Source organism: Pelophylax lessonae (assembly GCF_965119305.1).
Source record: "Pelophylax lessonae genome assembly, chromosome: 12".
NCBI classification, from domain to species: domain Eukaryota; kingdom Metazoa; phylum Chordata; class Amphibia; order Anura; family Ranidae; genus Pelophylax; species Pelophylax lessonae.
This window is the reverse complement of record NC_138779.1, coordinates 21,751,069-21,776,662: the sequence shown is the minus strand read 5'-3', so window position 1 is coordinate 21,776,662 and position 25,594 is coordinate 21,751,069. Positions and strand designations below refer to the sequence as shown.

The 25,594-nt window shown below is 42.1% G+C and overlaps 1 protein-coding gene across 2 annotated transcripts in view; it reads right to left on the bottom strand.

Moving 5' to 3' along the window:
- Window positions 1–25,594, bottom strand: part of MMEL1 (membrane metalloendopeptidase like 1) — a 324,059-nt gene that overhangs the window by 48,980 nt on the left and 249,485 nt on the right. For both annotated transcript variants that reach the window (XM_082273303.1, XM_082273302.1), the window contains exons 11-14: window positions 18,071–18,164; window positions 15,530–15,658; window positions 9,235–9,333; window positions 3,845–3,928 (exon numbers count right to left, since the gene is read on the bottom strand). In XM_082273303.1, coding sequence (XP_082129429.1) covers window positions 3,845–3,928; window positions 9,235–9,333; window positions 15,530–15,658; window positions 18,071–18,164 — 406 coding nt within the window. The remainder of the gene's footprint in view (window positions 1–3,844; window positions 3,929–9,234; window positions 9,334–15,529; window positions 15,659–18,070; window positions 18,165–25,594) is intronic.

Genomic DNA, 25,594 nt, shown 5'->3' with positions numbered 1-25,594 from the left:
GCATAACAGAACACCAAATATCAGTGTAATTGAGCTTACCAAGTCTAAGGGCTTTGAAGGTGCATATAGGATCAAACAACCAGCCTGCAACTGCCACCCTATGAAAAAGTCCCCAAGCCACTACTACATTGTCTCAGGGTCAATTAACCACCTATGTACCCCGAGATACAACCTAAAACCATCCTTGTGTTACCAACGTAACCTGTTGTTCGAAGGGACACCCATATCTGAGATAGGCCTAACTGAAATTTCTCCAAGATTTTAAACCAGCACCACCTTCAAGGACCCAGAGACCCCTGCCTGCTGCTATTACAAATGAACTGAATGATCAAAATACTTGTATGACAGCAGAAATTAGTAGGAAACAAAACACTAACCAAAGGCAAAACATTTAGGTGGAAGTAAAGGCAAAACCGTAATAAATCTAAACCTACTCCCATCCCCATTCTAAGCCTAATCTATCTAGGATTGTAAAAAAAAGTTCTGTATAATTACCTATTCTGAGGTCCCTCTGGTCCGGTCACAGTAGCTTCAGTGTGTAGAAGAGGCAGCCGACAACGGAAGCCCCATAGTAACTCTATAGGTGAAGTCACTTCCCAGGCATTTACCAGTGGTTGTCGGCTGTCTCCTACACACAGAAGATGCCGCTGGAGACCGGAGCAGAGCAGCTTCAGAATAGGTAAGTATAGCTATTTTTTCTTTACAGGGTTAGATAGATTAGGCTTAGAATGAGGGATGGGTGTGGGTTTACAGGTAATTAAGTTATTCCTTCCACTTAGAGAAGGCATAAGAACGCCAAAGAAAAAAGGTGTCCAGGGGAGGGACAGTGGGAGAAAACTGTCTAATGCTGGCAATCTACCGACTAATCCTCCAACAAGATCCTCCCTCCTCTCCTCAGACCAGGGACCACCCCTGAGTTTCCCACTTTTTCAATCAGGTAAGTGCCATTTTATATTTATAACTATACCCACTAGAACCCTGCCCATCTCCACCTCTTCTGCAAGCCCCAGTCATGTTGGCAAAGACCAAAATTAAAGCCCCATTGAAATCTCACACTTTTTAATCTCTTTATAGTCATGCTGCCATTGGCAGCGCCCTGCAGTAGAATAACTGGTATAGTCATCTCCCCATATCCATGTCTCCTCCTCCTTACCCAGCACTACAGCCTCAGGCAAACTCCTTGGCATTCCAGGAGAATAGGGGGCCACTACTAGGAGTGTCAGAATCATATGTCCCACACTATGTTCCATAGCTCCTTCTAGTGATCGAGAGGCCATGGTGTGGTGGGGGCACTGGCAACTGACACTCCCAGAAGTGTTGAAGGCCAAAGAGGCTGATGGAGGCTGCAGTACTGGAACAAAAGGAAGGTTATTTTCAATTACAGAGAGCTGCAATGAACATTTCAGGTGTGTGAGTCAGTTCAGATACCAATAAAACAATTAGAATATCCAATTATTTTTACTATCTCAGCGGCGGGATTGAAGGAGGGTCAAGTGGGGGTGCTGCTTTCCTTACACTGCTGCCCTGAACAGAGGCTCACGCAAAAAATATATTAAAAAAATAATATACTCGTAGCATATACAATTGCTACACAAACCTTACTTTTATTTAATGTTTTTAAAAATACCCTTTTGTTTTTTACCTGCAGCCACTGTAATTTTCTGAAAATTCAATGCAATATGGCAACCTGGAGGTCTTTTGTACACCACTGGTGTATGGATTTCCATCAGAAATATAATTTCCTGTTTGTGTAATCGATTGGCTCGCTGATTTCCCCAGAAAGATAAACATCAAATTGTAGGCATTCTCTGCAATAGGAATTGTAGTTTAAGGAGATACTCCCAATGGTTTATTATTTCTAAAGAGATGCAGACACTGCGACTTTCAAAACCATGAGCGTGCCCCAGGGGATAGAATAGAACCGGACCCCCTATTTATAATTAGTATCCAGCGGACAGGGTGAAACAAACAGCTATTTCTTCAGAGCAGAAAAAAGGTAGCAATCTGCAACAATATTTGTTAAAATTCCATTAATCACCCAGAGGGGATTTTTTTCTCCTCAAAAGTCCTGCATGAAATACTTCTCTGCCACCACTAGTGGAACCCCATGGAGGAAGTTCAGTTACTCTGAGGGCTCATGATGTATGGGGGGTGGGGGGGAGAGACGTGAGCTCAGGATCTGGAGTCCTCTGCACACATAGGGCTAGCATCTAAAATTGCCTAAAACAGAATAGAAAAAAGTGAAACAGTGGGGAGGGGTGGGATAACTCAATTACATGGCACCTGCACAGATGTCACTTATTTATGGACCCTGAAGAACTGGTGTGTTCCATCATTCTGTGCCAAGGACTTCTGAGGTTTCAGCTAAAGATACCATGTGATGGCCAATAACCTGGGACATTAGGCCTCTTTCACACGGCCGCTCCGTATATGTCCGTATATCACCCCATCCGCTTGCCGGTGATATACGGACATAATGCATGTCAATGGGATTGCGGATGTCAGTGGAATACCATCCGCTGACATGCGATTTGCGTCATTTCAGTTCTGTTCCGTTTTTTAGAATGGAACAGAACCCTATTTTTCTTCCGTTTAAAAACGGAACGGATGCAAAATCGGATGTCAGCGTTGTCATCTGCTGACATCCGCAATCCCCATAGACATACATTATGTCCGTATATCATCCGCAAACGGATTGGATGATATGCGGACATACGGAGCGGATGACACAAGTGTCATCCGTGTCCATGAAAAAGAAAAAAAAAAAGCGGAGAAAAAAAACGGAGCGGCCGTGTGAAAGAGGCCTTAGGATGATTTAGGATGCTTTTTCTCTTAATCAGCCTGTGTACTGGATAGAGACTATTCACACTAATAGCTGATGTGAGGATGGATGGGCTGTATAATCCCATTCTAATATGATCATATATATCCACCTATATAACCCTCTTCCTTCTGTCCTGCCCTGGATCCATCATGAAATCATCGTAAAACATGGTCATCTCAATCATATTTCAACTAAACTCACATAGACCCCATGTTGTTTTACAAACCGTTTAATAAGCGTATACCGAAGTTAACTGGAAATGTAGCATTGTGACCAGTTCTCTGCAAGCCTTTCATCCACTACTCTTTGCATCTAAAGCCTCGTACACACGCAACGATTATCGGCCGACCGATCGGCCGTCTTTTGTCCAGTGTTGTTGTGTTGGTTGGAATGTGCTCTAGACTGCACACAAATTTTCTCGGCCAACAAAAACCAACTTCAGAAGTGATGTCATCTTCTGGTTTACGTTCCGTGTGTTTTTTCTTCTCTGAGCATGCCCAGTCTTGCTCATCTGAATTTTGTCTGCCGAAATCTGTACTGACTGACGGACATTAAGGGCTATGTTAGATGATTACAGCCACACACACCTACACAGGTTGAACTGGATGGACTATTGTCTTTATTCAACCTCACCTACTATGGAAAATCGGCCGTTCTGTTGACGGCCAACAAAAATTTTATAGCATGCACACCAGATTTTGTTCGGCCGAAAAGTCGGAGTTGGTTGTCGGAAGCATCATACTAACAAGCCGACAATCGTCCGATCGGACGTTGGCCGAAAATTCACAGCCAACAATCGTTGCGTGTGTACGAGGCTTTACACTCAACAGAATCCATTGGATCCTGGGTGTAGCGTCTGTGTTTGTGCATGTGCTGAACAGTAAAGTTCATTTTTCAAAGTGGTTTGTGTGGCTCCAGGACTTTTCTAAAAAGAAATGTTAGAACTTGGACGTGAACATTTGTTCTACCAGCTTTTGTACACAACTAGTTATTTCCAGATCACTCTACTAAAATACTTACTGTTGCTGTCTCCTGGTCGAGTTTGTCATTCTGGTCTTCCAAAATATAGTCTGGATATCCAATTTGCTCTTTAATCGATAAAGCCTAGGAGACATGTAACAAACAAGTAAATCTTATAAAACTCATTCCGTTTTTTAATTGTGGAATCAACATAATTTGTGGCCCGGATTTATACTTGTTGGGTCAACATCAAGATGAGTTGTACTTCTAGGTTGTGATGACTTTTATGTATAACAACAGATAAAGTAAATGAATTTGGGCTGTTTCATATTATTCACTAAATATCATCACAGATCAGCATTCCTAAAGACGCTCAATTATGCTAAGAATGTAAACCACCCCAGGACCGGCTATTTTCCTTTTCTCGTTGATACTGTAGTTTTACTAAAGTTTCCAAAACAGGACCTGTTTTGGACATCACGGTGGTTCTCTATAAAAGACCACACATGCAGGAATGTGTTCTCATCTATCACTATCTGATCTACTTTCCAATATGCAGACCTAGAACAAAAAAGTAAATAACCATAAATAAATAATAACATAAATTGTAATTAAAAGTATATAATCACCTCCAATATGTTGAAGATAGGGACGAATTCTAAGATCGGTGCCACATGGTTCTACTGTTTAGATTTCTCCTTTGCAGAGGAATACAAACAGCATGTCCTACTCCAGCTAACCCTGACCAAATATCATCACTGTTACACACCAACTAACAAAGTTCCCCCTCATTTCTGGGTAAGTATTACACCTGAAAACTCTCCCATGCCCTCTATTTCTTCTTCCCCCTCCCACCCTAATTACCTTCTCCAGGGGCGTAGCTACAGGGGTTGCAATTGCAACCGGGCCCCATGCTCCAGGGGGCCTGTGTGGCTTCCCTGTACACCTGGATAAGAGGGGTGGCGGGGGGCAGCATGTAGAGAAATCACTGTCCTCCTTTTTCCTCCTGTAGCTGCAGGAGGAAAATGGAGGAGATTGGTTCCTCTGTATGCTGCCCCCGCCACTTCTCCTATCCAGTTCACTTGTGTTCTGCTGTCTCTGGGCCCCTGTGTTCTCCCCTGGTCCCCCCCCCCCACTGTGCTCCCTCCCCTATTGTGACACAGGGGATGTGTCACAATAGAGAACCAGGAGGGGGTCGGTAAATATGTAATTTTCCAGCTCCTTCCTTTTCTGAATGGACAGAGTCATAGTCAGTGACATTGTAAAAAAATAAAATGATAAAAAATAATACAATTAAAATACCAAAAAATAAAAACTACTGACACCAGTGGGTGAACTTCCAGGATCGCAAAGGTCACACTTGCAACCGGGCCCTGGCATTCCACCACCGTGGGGAGGCCCCAAGATGGCAGGAAGGGGACCCACTGCAGAACTTGTGAAAGGGTCCCACTGCGGGACTGTAATTAAGGGCCCTGCAACGAGAGTAAAGGGCCCCAGGATCAGTGGGAAGAGCCCCAAGCTTGAAGGGAATGGGTATGGGGGGCCCTTCATGGTTTCTTGCACCAGGGCCCTGAATGTTCTCGTTACGCCTCTGACCCTCTCTTTCTTTCCCTCACCTCTCCCTCAATATTTTTATTACTTCTCCTCTTCTTCTTACCCCACCCAATGGTCTTTACTCCCCCTGTCTGGCATGCTTATCCCTTCCTTATACACCCCCCCATTTTTCACCCCTCCCCTATTGCCTGACCCACCAGTTAGATTTATCATACTTTACACCCCTTCCTCCCCTTTTAATAGCCAACCACTACACCCAAACCCCTCTACTTTTTTCTAAAAAAGACCAAAAAAAACTCTTAACAATAAAAGATGTCCTGAACATCTAGCTCAGGGATCTTCAAACTATGGCCGACCAGCTGTTGCGAAACTACACATCCAATGAGGCATTGTAAAACTCTGACATTCACAGACATGACTAGGCATGATGGAAATTATAGTTCCTGAACAACTGGAGGGCCATAGTTTGGAGAACCCTGAATTCTAGCCCATGTCTCGGCGGCTTGCTAGTACGTCTAACATGGTGCCTTAGCTGGGCCCACAACACTTCTGTAGCTGATTCTGCTCAAAATTAGGGTTTTTACTATAAAGCATACCCTGTGACATTGCTACAATGTGTACTATAAATTATTGACTGATATCCTTTTGTATATTTCCAAAATAACACCAAAGAATGCTTAAAAAGTGTAGCATCACAAAAAAGATGGAAGTCTAAAAGAGTCAAATTTCAGGTGCTCACAAAGGTGGATAGTTACTACAATAGATACACAAGTAACTACACTAAGTGACAGTGCCTTGTATAAGAAAACCTGTCTGACTCTGCACAGTAGCTTCAAATGGGCGCTCAAACCATACACAGCCCTTTGGAACTGTAAATCACTCAACAGGCTCTTTGTCGAAAAAAATGGAAAGCTTTTAACACATTCTTGAAGAACCCCTTTAAGGTGGGATAAATGCCAGGGTAGTTTTATTAGTTGAACCTTTCCATTGTCATTGGTTGCCAAATATGTTGCAAATCAGGCTCTTCATAATCAATAACTTTCAGGCCATGTGCTCTTTTCATGTGCTCTCATGAATAAATTAAAAGATTAATCAACCCAAATGTTATATTTTAGTTATATGAGTAGCTTGGTGGACTGATTCATCTCCGGGCTTCTTACAGGTCTTGGACCAAGAACAAGATCTCCTTGCCATAATTTCTCCGCGCCCGGGAGTTTTGTGTGTCACTGTACATATTTGTGTTTCAGTTCTGCCTGTTCCATTTTACATAAATTTAAATGAATGATAAAATAAGCAGGAAGAGTAGGAACCATTCATAATGTGCACAGCAGGTGTGAGACCCAGAAATGTAGAACAGAGATCAAACCAAGACGATTGAGTAGATGTTCTTTGACAAGAAATGTCTGAGGACATCTACCAAGCATCTACAAAAAAAAAATGTAAAAAATTAAATTTGGGTAGCTAAACTCTGCATCAACTTTCAAAAAATGACCTTAACCAGATCATTTTTGTTTAATTGGTTAGCCGCTGGCAGCCAGAGAGCCATTTTCATGGGTGAAAGAGTCCTGTTAAATAATAATACTAATATTTAATTTATAAAAATAATAATTTAATAAAAATGTAATAAAAAAAATAAAATAATTTAATAAAAATAATTTAGTTCCTAAAAGGAGCATTACTGTGCAGCCCGGTGGAGAATGCCCCAAAACACTTGAGAAGACTGATTACTTTTAGGCCCCTTTCACACTAGTGCGACTTGTCCCGCGATTTTGGACCACAAAATCGCATGACAAGTAGTTTTCCATTATTTTCAATGAGCCCCATTCATATCAGTGTGTTTTGAAGTCGCGCCGACTTCAAAGTAGTTCCTGCACTACTTTGCCACGATTTGATTGCGTTTTGAGCCATAGCCATAGCCATTGCTTTCAAAATCGCATCAAAATCGCGGCAAAGTCACGTCAAAATCGCGCCGCAAAGTCGCGTCAAAATCGCGCCGCAGAATAGCTGTAAAATCGCGTCGCATAAGTGTGAAAGGGGCCTTAGTTTTGTGGCAGCATAGTTCGCTATAGCCAGATCTCAGAGGTCAGCTACCATACATTTTGACATACTGTACTCAAGGCTAAGCTGTCTTGGATAATGGTAAATGAGAATCTTTTGGCCATATTGAACAATAAAGTCAAATAATTTGAGAAATCCTGAGACCCCTGCATTAAATATCTGACTGGTGACTCCCAGGCTGCTTCTGTTTAGGTTGCACCCCTGGAATTAAAGGTTGGCATGCAGTACTTCATACTTCTTTCTTTTCTATTTCTTTTGTTGCTGTCGGTCCTTCCTGGACCCAATGGGACATCCACTCTTTATATCAGGATGGCAAGGTCATCCTTCCTTCGCCGGAGGTTATATGTGACCCTGTGTATTGGCGAGCTGTAAAGTTTGACCGGTCCCTCGCCTTAGGTTCTGCTATTGAATTTGAAGGATTATTACACAATAGATTCTGGAACCTTGGTTATTTTTCAACAAAAGTTAGAAGAGTTCATAAATATTTTTCTATTTTTTTTGCATATCTGAACGTGGGCCTTACTTCCTTTTCTGAGCCTAAAGGGTTAATGATTTCTGAGATCTTGTATTGAATTGACCCTTGGTTGTTCTATTTTGTTAATGTACTATATGTCAGGAGCGTGTAACACTCCTTCTCCTCTTTCCAGCATCCTGGTTTTGGCTGTGGCATTCTCCTTGTCTGTCTGTCCACCTGCAAGGTGATTGATGTATATATCAGGTGCGCTAACCAATGATAATAAAGTGTGAACACAAATAATATGAATGGTGATCAACTTGTATACAAAGTGCACAACATAAGAGGGTCCTGATAATGTAAACGCAAAATTCAGGTAAAATACCCAATAATGTGCTAAATGTAAACATAAAAGTGTCAAATGATCAAAGTGCCTGTTGATATAAAATATCCAACAAAACAATCCTGACAATGCAACAATAAAAATAGAAGTGACATTCCCACCCTGGTGCTGGGTGCAACCACAAATGTGTAACAAAATGAGTTGTTTTGTTAGATATTTTATATCAACAGGCACATTGATCATGTGACACTCTTATGTTGTGCACTTTGTATACAAGTTGATCACCATTCATATTATTTGTGTTTACACTTTATAGCACTGATTATCATTGGTTAGCGCACCTGATATATACACCTATTATTCACATTTCACCATAATTGGCTCCAAGGTTGCAGCTTCCCAATTATCCAATCAGCGCACCTTTTACACCACACCAAGGTGATTGATGTGGCCAGTCTGTGGGTGGAGACCAAACCTGATTTAAGCCAGCAGTCTCATGCTTGTGATATTGCGTTTGTAAGACGTGCTCCAAGCTCCCTGTTTGTCTGCACTGTTTGGATTCCCTCGTTGACGCCCTCGGATCAGATATTGACTAATCACTGAACTCAACCTGCCTTTGACTACGGATCTGACCTGGACTTTTCTGAACCTTGCCTGCCTTGTACCTGGACTGTCATTGAACCACTCTGCTTGTCTGCCAACCGCAAGTACCTGTTTGCTATGCTAAGTTTGAGCATGCCCTGGCATGGTAGCCAGGCTCTATAGCATTGTGTATAAGTCCTGGGGGCAACCCAGTACCAGTAGGCTTGCTTGCCGTTTGGGAATGGGGGGGCTGCTATAGGTGAAAAACACAGAAGCTAGCTATAGTGTCTGACTACCGGCATTAGGGGTAAGCGTGACACTATATATGTGGAAGCTTTGTAGCCTTGTACCCATGATGATTTACTGTACCACATTGTTTGTATGTTCTTTCTTTTGCAATTCTTAATAAAAAGGGTTGGAAACGAAAATAAATAATTAAATAATACCAGCTTTACTAACCTTTTCTCTGGCTTTTTCTTTTGATGTGTCGTCCATCCACTGCAATTCATCCAGGGTCTCAATAAAGGCTTCCCGGACTTTATTAATAAGGTCGCTAATCTAAGAAAGTTGGAACAAGTAGAGAAGAAAAATACCACTATTCTATGGAGACCATCATACATAAGAATGAAATACAGTTTTTAGGTGAAGGTCTGAAAATGTTACAGGAGTAAGATATACATTTCTACAAATATCTATACCTTCAATTACATAATCACTTAATTGAAAAAAAAAACATAGTCTTAAGCCCCGTACACACGCACAGATTGTTGGCCGTAAATTGTTGGCCAACGTCCGATCTGCCGATTGTAGGCTTGTTAGTATGATGCTTCCGACAACCAACTGCAAATTTTCGGCCGAAAAAAATCTGGTGTGCATGCTATAAAATTTTTGTTGGCCAACAAAAAACGTTGTTCCTCAGTCAGTACAGATTTCGGCAGTCAAAAATCAGATGAGCAAGACTGGGCATGCTCAGAGAAGAAAAAACACAGGGAAAGTCAACCATCATAAGACATCACTTCTGAAGTTGGTTTTTGTTGGCCAACAAAAGTCCAGTGCAAGTCTAGAGCACATTTCAACCAACAAACACTGGACAAAAGTTGGCCGATCAGTTGGCCTACAATCTGTGCGTGTGTACGGGGCTTTACTCTGCATCTGGTGTTGAGTGGAATTCCAGTAAAGATTTTATCATTTTGAAGTAAGGAAGAGTTAGAACCAGGGCAAGAAGTGGTTGGAGCTCTCGGACACAGACAACAATGAAAACCTAATAGAGATTTTCTTTGCAGTCAATATAAAATAGTTGTATTCCTATCAGTGTACCCATTGGAAACTATTCTATTCAATGTTGGTTTGGGGCAGCAATAAAAGATGACAGACGCTAAAACCCTTCTCCACTCTATCCAAGACTAAATAGAAATACTGTGACTGGAGCTTCACTTCAATGGGCTTTCTCCGTGTAAACGGCAGGTCGGTTGACATGCAACCATAACAGGCTAACGGGAAACCTTCCCATGGAGCAATTTAGCGAAGTAAACACAAATTGCTCACTGATTGGTCAAGAGAATAACAGCAGGAGTGCCTCCTGCCTGCTCTTCTGACTGAAAGCAGGATACGCCTTTGAATACACCAAATCTACCAGAACAGTTTCATGCATCAGGGTGATGACATGGTGCACAAACTACTTCAATCCAGGCATATCCTACAGTGATTGATGATGATGCTTAAAGACCATAGAAGACTATGAAGGCTTTGCAGAGTCTGTAATTTTGCAACATCTGTGCAACTGCCCCTTCCCCTGCCATCTTTATGGGTTACTAGTGAGCATACAGCTCACACTCACATTGAGCCATATTCTCTAAACCAGGGTTTCTCAACTAGGGTTCCTCCAGAGGTTGCTAGAGGATGCTTGAGCAACGAGCAATTTCTACATCTCAGATACGTTTCCACTTGATCTATTTAGCTACACTATATTACCGAAAGTATTGGGACGCCTGTCTTTATACGCATTTGAACTTTAAGGGCATCCCAGTCTTAGTCCGTAGGGTTCAGTATAGAGTTGGCCCACCCTTTGCAGCTATAACAGCTTCAACTCTTCTGGGAAGGCTGTCCACAAGGTTTAGGAGTGTGTGTATGGGAATGTTTGACCGTTCTTCCAGAATCGCATTTGTGAGGTCAGACACTGATGTAGACGAGAAGGCCTGGCTCACAGTCTCTGCACTAATTCCTCCCAAAGGTGTTCTATTGGGTTGAGGTCAGGACTCTATGCAGGCCAGTCAAGTTCCTCCACCCCAAACTCGCTCATCCATGTCTTTATGGACCTTGTTTTGTGCACTGGTCCAAATCATTTGATGAAGGGGGGATTATGGTGCAGGATTGTTTTTCAGGGGTTGGTCTTGGCCCCTTAGTTCCAATGAAGGGAACTCTTAGAGCGTCAGCATACCAATACATTTTGGACAACTTCATGCTTCCAACTTTGTGGGAAGAGTTTGGGGATGGCCCCTTCCTGTTCCAACATGACTGCACACCAGTGCGCAAAGCAAGGTCCATAAAGACATAGATGAGCGAGTTTGGGGTGGAGAAACCTGACTGGCCTACACAGAGTCCTGACCTCAACCAGGTAGAACACTTTTGGGATGAACTAGAGCGGAAACTGCGAGCCAGGTCTTCTCGTCTACATATATATATTTTTTTTAATGTTTTTTTCCATTTGATTTATTTTTTTTTGTTTCCCATTTTATTTTGTATTTTCTGTTTTTCATTCATTATCTCATTGTCTTATTTATCACTTTTCATTTATCTTTCACTATCTATCTTTATCACTTCATACACCTATACACCACTTTTCTCATTTGTTCACATCCATCTCTATTTTTTCTCACGTATCACTTTTATAGCCTTTTTATGATTTTAGTTCACATTTCACCCTCTCCTCACCTCACCTCATTATTCCTCCCTCACAGTTTGAACTATCAACCATAAACACCTGCCAGACCTTTGTACATCTTGAGTGACTTCCAATAATGTTTTTTTACTCCCCCCATGCATGGGATCTTCACCCCCACTACTAAGCTTCGGGAGCAGAGGGAAACGCGTTGCGGGAGTGGCCTAGCGGGAGCCCAGGCTGAGTTTGTCTCTCTCATGCCACCATAGGACTCCACAGCACCAGGGATCTTTCCTCTCTTCTTTGTGCCTGACCTCACAAATGAGCTTCTGGAATTTCATTCCCATAGACACACTCCTAAACCTTGTGGACAGCCTTCCCAGAAGAGTTGAAGCTGTTATAGCTGCAAAGGGTGGGCCAACTCAATATTGAACCCTACGGACTAAGACTGAGATGCCATTAAAGTTCATGTGCATGTAAAGGCAGGTGTCCCAATATTTTTGACAATATAGTATATTTTCTGAGAAAAAAAAGCCCTGCTGAAAGATAATGGACTATCTAGTTCATTGTCCAAAGCAGAACTCAATATTGATAATAATTGATATTGATAACAATAAAGTTCATATGTGTGTAAAGGCAGGCGTCCCAATACTTTTAATAATTTAGTGTATCTGTAGGGGGGTAATTCTTCCCATTGACCATCACACTTATGTACAGTGAGTTGTAGAAATAGTAATTTTTTTTCTAGCAGGGGTTCCCTGAGACCAGAAAGTTATTTCAAGAGTTTCCCTGTGTTGAAAACGTTGAGAAAGGCTGTTCTAAAGCCTTGTACGTTCTCCAGCTTGCACCTATCTACTTACAGAGCAGCCACTGCCAATGCAAGTCCGAAGTTGGCCATACACTGTTAAAATGTAATTTAAAAATGTTTAAATTTTTTGAACGTTTGATTTTCTAACGATTAGAGGGGTTAAGTTGACATTCGTTTTCAACCTCAGTGGAGAAATGGAACTTTTTTTTTTCTTGAACAAACTTATTTTTATAGCATATGTCATTTTCATTCGGGAAAGTCCATTTATTCCGAAATCGAATGTCAAAAGCATGCGGAATTTTGAAGTACTTTTGAACGATATTCATGCATCGAATAAACTGAGAATTTTCATAGGAATATTTGTTAGAAAGGAAAGGATACTATTGCATATGTATAGCACTGATTACTGTAGTAATGTAACTGGTACCCCCAAAAGTGTCAAAAATGTCAGTTAGGGGTCCGATCTGTCTGCTGCAATGTCGCAGTCCTGCTAAAAATCGCAGATCGCCGCCATTACTAGTTTAAAAAAAAAAACAATAAAAATGACATAAATTTCCCGTTGGTAGTAGCTGCGATAACTTTTGCGCAAACCAATCAAAATACGCTTATTGTGATTTTTTTTTACCAAACATATGTAGCAGAAAACAAATTGGCCTAAAATGTTAAAACATTTAGATTTTTACATTTTTATGGGGGGGGGGGGAATTTCATATAAAAAAATGTGAAAAATATTGTTATTTTTTCAAAATTGTCGCTCTTTTTTTGTTTATAGCGCAAAAAGTAAAAATCGCACAGGTGATCGAATACCACCAAAAGAAAGCTCTATTTGAGGGGGAAAAAAGGACATACATTTACTATTTGCACGACCGCGCAATTGTCCGATAAAGTAACGCAGTGCCGAATTGCAAAATATGGCCTGGTCAGGAATGGGGTAAAATCTTCCGGTCTTAAAGTGCTTAAAAATACGCTCATTGAGAATTTTTTTGTCAAAGACATGTAGCTAAATACATTTTGGCCTAAATATATAACAAGAATGTAATATATTGGATATTTTTTAACTGTCAAAGTAGAAAAATATTGTTATTTGTTTCAAAATTGTCGCTCTTTTTTTATTAACCGGTTGCCGACTGCGCACAGTATATTTACTGCGGCAGTCGGCCCCGGCCAGGCAGAGTGACGTAGGTCTACGTCGCTCGCCTGTCACTCCTTCTAGAGCCAGTAGCGGGCGGGCGCGCGCCCGCTGAGGCACGCGCACGCCTCGGCTCGTTCACGGAGGAGTGCGGGAGTGTGACTGGCGGACCCGATGTCCACCGGTCACACTACGATCGCCGGTACAGCGGGAGAAAGACAGAGCGGCTTATGTAAACAAGCCGCCTGTCAGTTCTCCCTGTGTAAAAGTGAAGATCAGACAGTTCTACTATGTAGAACTGTTGATCTTTGTTTTTACACTAGTAGACCTGTCCCTGCACAGTTAGAATCACGCCCCTAGGACACACTTAACCCCTCCCTGTCCAATACTGTTAACCCCTTCCCTGCCAGTGTCATTTTTGCAGTAACAGTGCATATATATAGCACTGATTACTGCAGTAATGTCACTGGTACCCCCAAAAGTGTCAAAAATGTCAGTCAAGGGTCCGATCTGTCCGCCGCAATGTCGCAGTACCGCAAAAAAAATCGCAGATCGCCGCCATTACTCGTTAAAAAAAAAAACACCAAAAATGACAAAAATCTTTCCCTTTGTTAGTAAACGCGATAACTTTTGCGCAAACCAATCAAAATACGCTTTTTGCGATTTTTTTTACCAAACATAGGTAGCGTAAAACAAATTGGCCGAGAATGTTAAAAAATTTTGATTTTTACATTTTTTGGGGGGGAATTTCATATAAAAAAAAGTGAAAAATATTGTTGTTTTTGCAAAAATTACGCTCTTTTTTTGTTTATAGCGCGTGATCAAAAAATCGCACAGGTGATCAAATACCACCAAAAGAAAGCTCTGTTTTTGGGAAAAAAAGGACGTGAAATTCGTTTAGGTACAGCGTCGCACGACCGCGCAATTGTCCGTTAAACTCACGCAGTAAAAAATCGCAAAAAAAACCCTGGTCTTTTAGCAGGAAAATCCTCCGGTGGTAAAGTGGTTAATATCGCAAAAAATGAAAAGCGCAGAGGTGATCAAATACCACCAAAAGAAAGCTCTGTTTGTGGGGAAAAAAAAGGACGTAAATTTCGTTTGGGTACGTAGTTGCATGACCGCGCAATTGTCAGTTAAAGTCGCACAGGGCCAAGTTGCAAAAAGTGGCCTGGACATAAAGCAGGAAAATCCTCCGGAGGTAAAGTAGTTAAGGAAACTAAACTAAACAAATTTCCAAAACGAATCAAAGAAACAAAATTAGTAACATAGAGAAACTATCTGAAACTAAACACATTTTTTAGTTCTTGCACATGTCTAGTAATCAGATCATCAAAAATTAAAAGGCATTGGTTCTTGGCGTGACCTAAATGAAAAAAAGCAGAAGCAAAAAAATAAGAAAGCAAAAAAAGCAAAACAAAATTGTATACTGGGGAATGTTTACTTTATTGGGCTTAATGTGTTAAACTACTTTAATGATGCAATAATGAATACATGGCTGGATTGATTTGTATCTTTTATATATTCTTTGAGTTTAGCTTCCATCTACAAATCCTCTGGCATGTAAAACATCTACATTAAATGCTTTCAGCGGTATATTTAGCAGCTTGTCTGGTGTTCAGATGTAGTTTACAATTTTGCTTTCACATAACAGACAATAAATAAATACCAAAATCTTTACAAAGAAGCCAAAGCCAGGGACGACACATGTTGGGGGTGCGATCTGTTATCTGCCATATTCTGGAGAACATTGGCTGCACCTGGAACATTTCATATCAGGAAGCACTAAAGCTCCGTAGAACGCGCCTGGGAAATTGGACTGGCAATATGTTTCTAATAAAGCTGGGAATGTTTGACAATACTGCAACTTATTTATGATGTGGTAATATTTTTGAGCAGACCATTTATAGATGGATAGGTCGATACCGGAAAGGGTACATACCATCCTCTTGCTCTCACCAGCAAATGTTTCCTTGACGTACATGGCGCCAACCGCATTCTCCATGTTGCTGTTGACGTAGCTGACGCACTCCCTCCAGCGAGCTTCCTCTAATGTGGTTCCGTAGAGAGCCTGCCGAAATGAACAAATTGTTTTATTACTTCCTCTATAACCTTGTGTTCGAAGATTCCAATGTCCAACATCCTACCACCCAATTTATGAAAGCTGAACTCTGGGCAAACAGTAAAATACACAGATGAAATACATGTATGGGAACGGGTATACCTGCCAAAGGATTTGTATTTCTATTCATCCAGTCCGAAGATTTACACAGCTCTGCAACACAGCCCAGCCCTGTCTGGCAGAGAAGGAACACTTAAAAGTCTTGTCCCTTGAAAGGAGAAGCAGGACACTGATGAGCTTTTCTCCTTCACTTTGCGCTCTCCTCCCATCAGCACTTTCCTTTTTACTGCACAACTGACTGGCTACTTTTGTTGCTTCTCTTTCTTCAAGCCTGAGCTCTGCTGCTCCATATTTTCATCACTGTATTTCATGTATAGGTTTAACAGTTTTTAGATAGATACCACTAGTGATTAAGGCAACCATTCTAAACCATGGTTCTGTGAGACACTATAGGGTTTTTAGGAAGTACAGCGGGCGTTCGTGCAAGTGTGAACTATACTCTGGTTTAACTATGGCTAACGCATATTCGCCAATGCATTGGAGCATGCGCCTGCGCACACGCACACTGACCCGGACGCTTGGCCGCCAAAACGGGCTAATTTAAAGGCAGCTAGTGCTCTTGCACTTTGCAGTCTTGTCTACAGCTTCTCCATGTTCCTGAACCTGTGTCCTGTTGATTCCTGCCTGATTCCTGTTGACCTTTGGCTCGTCCCTGACCTCGCTTGTCTGCTGCCCATCCTGACCCCGGCTTGTTTGACCATTCTCTTGGATCCTCCTTGTCTGTTCTTCTGCCTTCGGACCTTGACCGGTTGTCCCCCTGGTGGGGCAACCCTGAGGACCGCGACCTGGTATTTACACACAGTGAAATCCATCCTCACCATCAGAGACTCTGGCGAAGACCCGTGGATACTTAGATTCCGCACCTCTGGCTAGCCTGTGTCACTTACCTTGGGGGGTTCCCATCCAAGCTCCCCCTTCTGGCAATGATAGGCCTTCCTCTGCATTTCAGGCTACCACCAGCCCCATACCAAGGGTTCTTCCAGAGGTTTTTAGGGGATGCTTTAGCTGTACCTGATTGAACTACAATCTGATGGTGCCTTCAATGTTCCAGGTTCAACAATACTTGCCATGATCATTTTTTTAAGTGTCCATAAGGGCAGTATTCTAACCACCACTGTAAGGGGCAAATTCCTCCCATTGACCATCAATGTCAAGAGTATTGTTAACATTGTCCACCAATGTAAAGAGTATTCTATGCACTGACCACCAATGTAAGAAGCATTAGTCTCATTGACCACCAATGTAAGGAGTATTCTTCTCACTGACCACCAATGTAAGGAACATTCTTCCCACTGATCACCAATGTAAGGAGCATTCTTCTCACTGACCATTAATGTAAGGAGCATTCTTCCCACTGACCACCAATGTAAGGGACACTCTCTCTACTGACCAGCACTGTAAGGAACATTCTTCCCACTGACTGCCAATGTAAGAAGCATTCTTCCCATTGACTACCAATGTAAGGAACATTCTTCCCATTGACCACTACTGTAAGAAGCATTCTTCCCATTGACTACCAATAAAAGAAGCATTTTTTCCATTGACCACTGATGTAAGAAGCATTCTTCCCCTTGACCACCAATGTAAGGAACATTCTTCCCACTGACCACCAACGTACGGAACATTCTTTCCATTGACCACCAATGTAAGGAGCATTCTTCCCACTGACCTCCAATGTAAGGAACATTCTTCACACTGACCACCAATGTAAGGAACATTCTTCCCATTGACCACTTATGTAAGAAGCATTCTTCCCACTGACCACCAATGTAAGGAACATTCTTCCCACTGACCACTAATGTAAGGAACATTCTTCCATTGACCACTAATGTAAGGAACATTCTTCCATTGACCACCAATGTAAGGAACATTCTTCCCATTGACCACTTATGTAAGGAACATTCTTCCCATTGACCACCAATGTAAGGAACATTCTTCCATTGACCACTAATGTGAGAAGCATTCTTTCCACTGACCATCAATGTAAGGAACATTCTTCCCATTGACCACTAATGTGAGAAGCATTGTTCCTACCGACCACCAGGCTAATGTACTGTAAGCTGTAGATATCATAATTGTTGGCATGGTTTCCCTAAGACTTGAAAGTTATTTCAACGGTTCCTCCATGGTAAAAAGATTGAGAAAGGCAGGACTATGGAATAGTATGGAATAGTAGGAATAGTTCTGATAGAAGACAACATAGTAATCCAAAAGATATATGTGATAAAAAGGTGATACTATTACAGTATACAGAGGCAAGACATTACCCAATAAATAATTTGAATGATTGCTGCAAATTACCTTTCTGTAATTGGCCCGTGCATCTTTGTAGCGTCTGCTCAAGCTGCTCACTCGGTCTATTACCAAACGCCAGACAATGTAGTTCTGTAAAGTGCTGAAAGAGAGAAAAGTGAAAAGACCTTCTGCTTAGTGAGACTAAAGTCACTGATAGTTTTTCCTATAACTGATATTAAGGGAAGTCTTTGATATGATGTTTCCCTGTTGGTCTAGAATTGGACTGGAAAACAAAACAGGCCACAGCCAAAAAAAATGTCATATCACAATGATCTATTAGTCAGATACAGTATCTCACAAAAGTGAGTACACCCCTCACATTTTTGTGAATATTTTATTATATCTTTTCATGTGACAACACTGAAGAAATGACACTTTGCTACAATGTAAAGTAGTGAGTGTACAGCTTGTATAACAGTGTAAATTTGCTGTCCCCTCAAAATCACTCAACACACAGCCATTAACGTCTAAACCACTGGCAACAAAAGTGAGTACACCCCTAAGTGCAAATGTTCAAATTGGGCCCAATCAGCCATTTTCCCTCCCCATGGTCATGTGATTCGTTAGTGTTACAAGGTCTCAGGTGTGAAAGAGGAGCAGGAGTGTTAAATTTGGTGTTATCGCTCTCACTCTCTCATACTGGTCACTGGAAGTTCAACATGGCACCTCATGGGAAAGAACTCTCTGAGGATCTGAAAAAAAAGAATTGTTGCTCTACATAAAGATGGCCTAGGCTATAAGATGATTGCCAAGGCCCTGAAACTGAGCTGCAGCACGGTGACCAAGACCATACAGCTGTTTAACAGGACAGGTTCCACTCAGAACAGGCCTCACCATGGTCGACTAAAGGAGTTAAGTGCACATGCTCAGCGTCATAGCCAGAGGTTGTCTTTGGGAAATAATGAGTGCTGCCAGCATTGCTGCAGAGGTTGAAGGGGTGGGGGGTTTAGCCTGTCAGTGCTCAGACCATACGCCGCACACTGCATCAAATTGGTTTGCATGGCTGTCGTCCTAGAAGGAAGCCTCTTCTAAAGATGATGCACAGGAAGCCCGAAAACAGTTTGCTGAAGACAAGCAGACTAAGGACATGGATTACTGGAACCATCTCCTGTGGTCTGATGAGACCAAGATAAACTTCTTTGGTTCAGATGGTGTGTGGCGGCAACCAGGTGAGGAGTACAAAGACAAGTGTGTCTTGCCTACAGTTAAGCATGGTGGTGGGGGTGTCATGGTCTGGGGCTGCATGAGTGCTGCCGGCACTGGGGAGCTACAGTTCATTGAGGGAACCATGAATGCCAACATGTACTGTGACGCACAGATGCAGAGCATGATCCCCTCCCTTCAGAGACTGGGCCGCAGGGCAGTATTCCAACATCATAATGACCCCAAACACACCTCCAAGATGATCACTGCCTTGCTAAAGAAGCTGAGGATAAAGGTGATGGACTGGCCAAGCTTGTTTCCAGACCTAAACCCTATTGAGCATCTGTGGGGCATCCTCAAACAGAAGGTGGAGGAGCGCAAGGTCTCTAACATCCACCAGCTCTGTGATGTCATCATGGAGGAGGGGAAGAGGACTCCAGTGGCAACCTGTGAAGCTCTGGTGAAATCCATGCCCAAGAGGGTTAAGGCAGTGCTGGAAAATAATGGTGGCCACACAAAATATTGACACTTTGGGCCCAATTTGGACATTTGAACTTAGGGGTGTACTCACTTTTGTTGCCAGCAGTTTAGACATTAATGGCTGTGTGTTGACTTATTTTGAGGGGACAGCAAATTTACACTGTTATACAAGCTGTACACTCACTACTTTACATTGTAGCAAAGTGTCATTTCTTCAGTGTTGTCACATGAAAAGATATAATAAAATAGTTACAAAAATGTGAGGGGTGTCCTCATTTTTGTGACATACTGTATTTAGAAATGTGAAAGTTTTGGTACTACTCTATGGCAAATTTCCTGTTACTTGACTAAAAGAGGATATAGCCCTTTTGTTCTATTTGACAAGCTCCAGGTTAATAGAATAAAGGGGCTTAAACTAAAGCAAGTTGTGTAAAGTCCTTTTTATATACACTATACTAATATATACTGGCTGCTGTTATTAGATTTATGATGAAGAAGACACAAGTCTATCAACCTTTATTTTGCAACAATTATACTCCCTACAGCTGGAGTTTCCACAATATGGGTTTGCGACCCACTGATTGGTCGTGAGCTGAATTTGAATGGGTCGGCAGATTTTACTGAGAGCGGTCAGAGCCGCCCATGGATCGGCAGCGCGCTGTGTTACGAGCAGGCGGGGCCTTGAGCTCCACTGACGCTCTGACCCCGCCCCTTGCCGTGCGTGAAGTGTCCTGTATGGGAGGCGGCACCTCGGGGTAGGAGTCGGACTGAGAGGAGCCGTTATCAGAGTGCAGTGTATCGGATCGGAGCTGAGCGCCAGGACCAGTCACCAGGTAGGCTAGATACTGCTTGATCGCTTATTTTAGGCCTGGTTGGCGACCCACATTTGCACAGGCATAGCAGCCTATTGATTCGAATGAGCTGCTATGCCTGCGTTTTCCACTGAAAAAAGGTGCATGCTGAATTTTAAAAAATGCAGTGGCCGTGAAATCCATCCTGCTTTTGCACCATGTGACTTACCTGCAGTTCCTGCACACGCAAACTGTGTTTTTAATGCTGGGCCCACGTATATAAAAACGCAGAAAGCTTGGCAGTGCAGGAACTGCAGGTAAGTCGCATGATGCAAAAGCAGGATGGATTTCAAGGCCACTGCATTTTTTTAAATGCTGCATGCACCTTTTTTTCTGCAGAAAACGAGGGCATAGCAGCCCATTCAAATCAATGGGCTGCTCTGCCTGTGCAAATGTGGGCCGCCAACCCGCATACATGTGAACCAGGCCTAAAGCAGTAGTAAAGTAATTTACAAATAAAAACTGCGATGGGCAGTCAGGAACCAGTTAAGTCATACCGCACTAGTAGAACACTGTGATGTGTAAAGGGGCACTGTGACGTGAAAATTGCTGCAAGTGGGTCCCGAAAAATAACTGTATTTAGAAGTGGGTCTCGGCCCAAAAAAGTTTGGGAAGCCCTGCAGTATAGTATGCACACAATACTTGGTCGGGGCTCCTTTTGCATCCTTACTGCATCAATGCAGTGTGGCATGGAGGCGATCAGCCTGTGGCATGGAAGCCCATATTGCTTTGATATCGGCCTTCAGCTTGTCTGCATTGTTGGGTCTGGTGTCTCTTATCTTCCTCTTGATAATATCCCACAGATTCTCTATGGGGTTTAGGTCAGGCGAGTTTGCTGGCCAATCAAGCACAGTGATACTATGATCATGTGACCAGGTATTTTGGCAGTGTGGGCGGTGGCAAGTCCTGCTGGAAAATGAAATCAGCATCTCCATAAAGCTGGTCAGCAGAGGGAAGCATGAAGTGCTCTAGAATTTCCTGGTAGAGGGCTGCACTGACTTTGGACTTAATAAAATACAGTGGGCCAACACCAGCAGATGACATGGCTCCCCGAATCATCACTGACTGTGGAATATTTTGCATTTCATTTGCAAATCATTGAATTATTTTCCCTGACCAAGTATTGAGTGCATACTATACTGTACATGGACAGACTTTTCACTAAGCCAACATTTCTGTATTAAAAATGTTTTTTTTTTTACTGGTCTTATGTAATATTCTTATTTTCTGAGATACTGAATTTTGGGTTTTCACTAGCCATAAGCCATATTCAACAAAATGAAAAGAAAGAAATGCTTGAAAGATATCACTCTGTGTGTGTAACGCATCTATAAAAACAAAAAAAAAAATTAAGTTTCACTTTTTGAATTAAATTACTGAAATAAATGAACATTTTGATATATTTATATGAATGGATATGTATACACTGTATACAATATAGCTACTTTGCAGTTTACATTAAGGGTACTATGTTTGTATTACTAGCTATGAGAGAGAGCTGGATGTGCGTTATTAGGTGTGCATGGTGTGGTTTTGGTAGCATTTTAAAAACTTGTACCTGATTACTTCTTTTTCTTTTTTAATAATATGAGTAAAGTGATAATTTAAAGCAGAGTTCCAGCCAATTTTTCAACGTTACTGATTCCTGGAGTGCTCGCTATGCTCATGAACAATTGGGCAGTTTAATTTTTTTTTTTTTTTTTGGGGGGGGGGGGGGTCCCTTACCTTATTTTTAGGGCATTTTTGATTGTACTTCCTCCTTCTCCCCCCTCTGCTGCCGTGGCCACCGATGTCACTTCCGCCTTTGCATTGCGTCTTGGGAGCTGTTTGTCATCACTCCCAGGAGGCAATGGGCAGTGACGTGGGCGGCTGGCAGCTCCTCTCCTCTATGCCGATCGCATAGTACAGCGCATGCGCGAGATTGCCAGGTGCATTCTGGGTAGCCAGAATGAACAGGAATCAGGAAGAAGGACACAGCAGATTACACTGCGGCTTCAGATGCCCACATCCAAGATGGCCGCACTCAGACAGCATTTTTAAAAGTCAGATTTTGACTAAAATCCAATAATGTACAACTTGTAAGTATGAGAATAGCGGTTCTGTAAAGGGCGATGGATTAGTATTATAGGGGTATTTTTAGTTAAATAATGTATTTGAGGCCGAAACTCCACTTTAATATAGCCCAGTGAGTTGTGATATATATGTATCTTTCCTCTGGTGGTTGAATTAAATCAGGTTTTTGCTCATCTATCCTCCCACCGATTGGATTTTGTACTGGAATATATAATGGTAAACACTAATGGGGAGGACCTGGAGCACCCAATCTTAACCCGCCTAAACCTTTTATGAAACTAGTGACACTCCCTGCTAATACCACTGCTTGTGGAAGGGAGTTCCATATCCTCACTGCTCTAACAGTAAAGAACCCTATACTCAATTTAAGGTTAAACTGCTTCTCCTCCAGTTTCAATGAATAACCTTGTGTCTTTTAAACTCCCTCCCTCTAAAAAGTTTTTTTTCTATGCTGAGGTCACCAGTGGGGTTTTTGTATATTGCTATCATATCTCCTCTCAAGTGTCTCTTCTCCAGAGAGAATAAGTTTAGTGCTTGTAGTCTTTCCCCATAAATGAGGTCCTCTAGTCCAGTGGTCCTCAACTCCGGTCCTCAGGGCCCACTAACAGGCCAGATTTTAAGTATTACCTTGAGGAGGTGCAGACTAGAGTGCTGCAATCACTGAGCAGCAAATGATATCACCTGGGAGGTATTTCAGTTATCTTGCAAACCTGGCCTGTTAGTGGGCCCTGAGGACCAGGGTTGAGGACCACTGCTCTAGTCCCTTTATTAGCTTTGTTCTCTCTCCAGTTCCAGCACATCCCTCCTCAGGAGTCAGGACTGGGGACCAGGACTGGATGGCATACTCAAGATGGGCCAGGCCAGAGTCTCTTGTTGCAGAGAGTGATCTACTGTTGAGTGGGGGATCTATTGTTCCCGGTTGCGGGGTGATCTATTGTTGCTGGTGGGGTTCTATTGTTCCCGGGGTGGATCTATTATTTCTGTGGGGGGATCTATTGTTGATATTCTTTTTATTGCCATCATTAACAAATTCCATACAAATTACTTAGTATCACAAAATGATCCTTAGTTCCGTATTCTCTAAAAGGGGCAGTACTGGGAGGTGGGTAGGAGGTGGAACCAAGAAACGGTGCTTAGAGGGGAGTTGGGTGCAGAGACAAGGGGTGACTCGGAAGGGAGCAGTACCTGCACCTAAACGACATTGTCAAACAAGGTTTAGGAGTGTTCTATTAGGTTGAGGTCAGAACTCACTTATCCTCACTATATTGCCAAAAGTATTGGGCTACCCCTCCAAATCATTTGGTGGATTATGGTGTGGGGGTGTTTATCAGGGTTTGGGCTTGACCCCTTAGTTTCAGTAAAGGGAACTCTTAAGGCGTTAGCATACCAAGACATTTTGGACAATTTCATGCTCCCAACATTGTGGGAAGAGTTTGGGGATGGCCCCTTCCTGTTCCAACATGACTGCGCACCAGTGCACAAAGCAAGGTCCATAAAGACATGCATGAATGAGTTTGGGGTGGAGGAACTTGACTGGCCGGCACAGAGTCCGGACCTCAACCTGATAGAACACCTTTGGGATGAATTAGAGCGGAGACTGTGAGCTAGGTCTTCTCGTTCTGACCTCACAAATGCGCCTCTGGAAGAATGGTCAAACATTCCCATATACGCACTCCTAAACCTTGTGGACAGCCTTCCCAGAAGAGTTGAAGCTGTTATAGCTGCAAAGGGTGGGCCAACTCAATATTGAACCCTACGGACTAAGACTGGGATGCCATTAAAGTTCATGTGCATGTAAAGGCAGGCGTCCCAATATTTTTGACAATATAGTATATTTTCTGAGAAAAAAAAGCCCTTCTGAAAGATAATGGGCCATGTAGTTCATTGTCGAAAGCAGAACTGCTGGACTAAATAACCTCTCTCAGGATCTCCCACTTGACCATCATTTTAGGATTTTGCCATATATTTTATTTTTTTTAAATATTCTAAGAGTGGGAGGCCATTTTTTAAGGGGTTTCATTTTTTTTTTTTTTTTTTACAAAGGTAGACTTTTGGGTTTTTAATGGTTTAGTTATTTACCGTTTTCTGTCATGAACTCAATTGTGTCCTAGCCATCTAAGTGATACAAAAAGAATGGTTACAAGTACTCAGTACACATGCTTCTTAAAGTCTGTTTAAACTTTTTTTTTTACAATTACAATGTATATTTGTGATAATTACGCCCTCCTATGGGATTATTTTCCTCAAATTTGATATTTTTTTGGTTGTTTTACGAAGATTAGCTGATATAATTCTTTATAACTAGATTTTAATTGGTTTATGTTATTTGGCACCCTAAAAGATACAAAGGATAGGAAAACTATGCGTCTCAAGTTTGTTTTTCAAGTTTTCTGTTTCCCTGCCATGGTACTTTGAACGTAAACACAACTTGTGCGATAATGAGAGGACCCCTTAACTTGATATAAACTGCATGTGATTAACCCCCCCATGGGGTATGAAATAACAACGAGGCTTTGGATCCCATCTACAAACATGTTATTGGAAGGAAAAACACAACTATTAACATTGCGATCTTGGTGGGGTAAGAACAATAAATGCTTTTAGAAAACTTTAAATAAACCAGAGGTCATTTGCACAGACGTGAATCCATGGACAGACCTTCTCATGACAGACTGCTAAGAAAAATGTTAATTTTAATTGAAGTTTACAAAGTGGACTTGAACTCGAAATGCAAGAGTTTGTTATCTTGTAGGGAACATCTAGCGATGTTAATTGTGTCTAAGCGGTATCTCGAAAAATGTACCTTTTGCCTTTAAGTCCTCCTGAAAAAAAGGTGTGTATTTGCTGTGCCTTGAGCCTCATAGCTGTATCTCTGCTGTGGGAGATCATCTAGGCCAGTGGTCTCCAAACTGTGGCCATTGGATAAAGGCAAACAAAGAGCCACATCCGGCCCTTGGGGCACTACTCCTCCATGAGACACCAA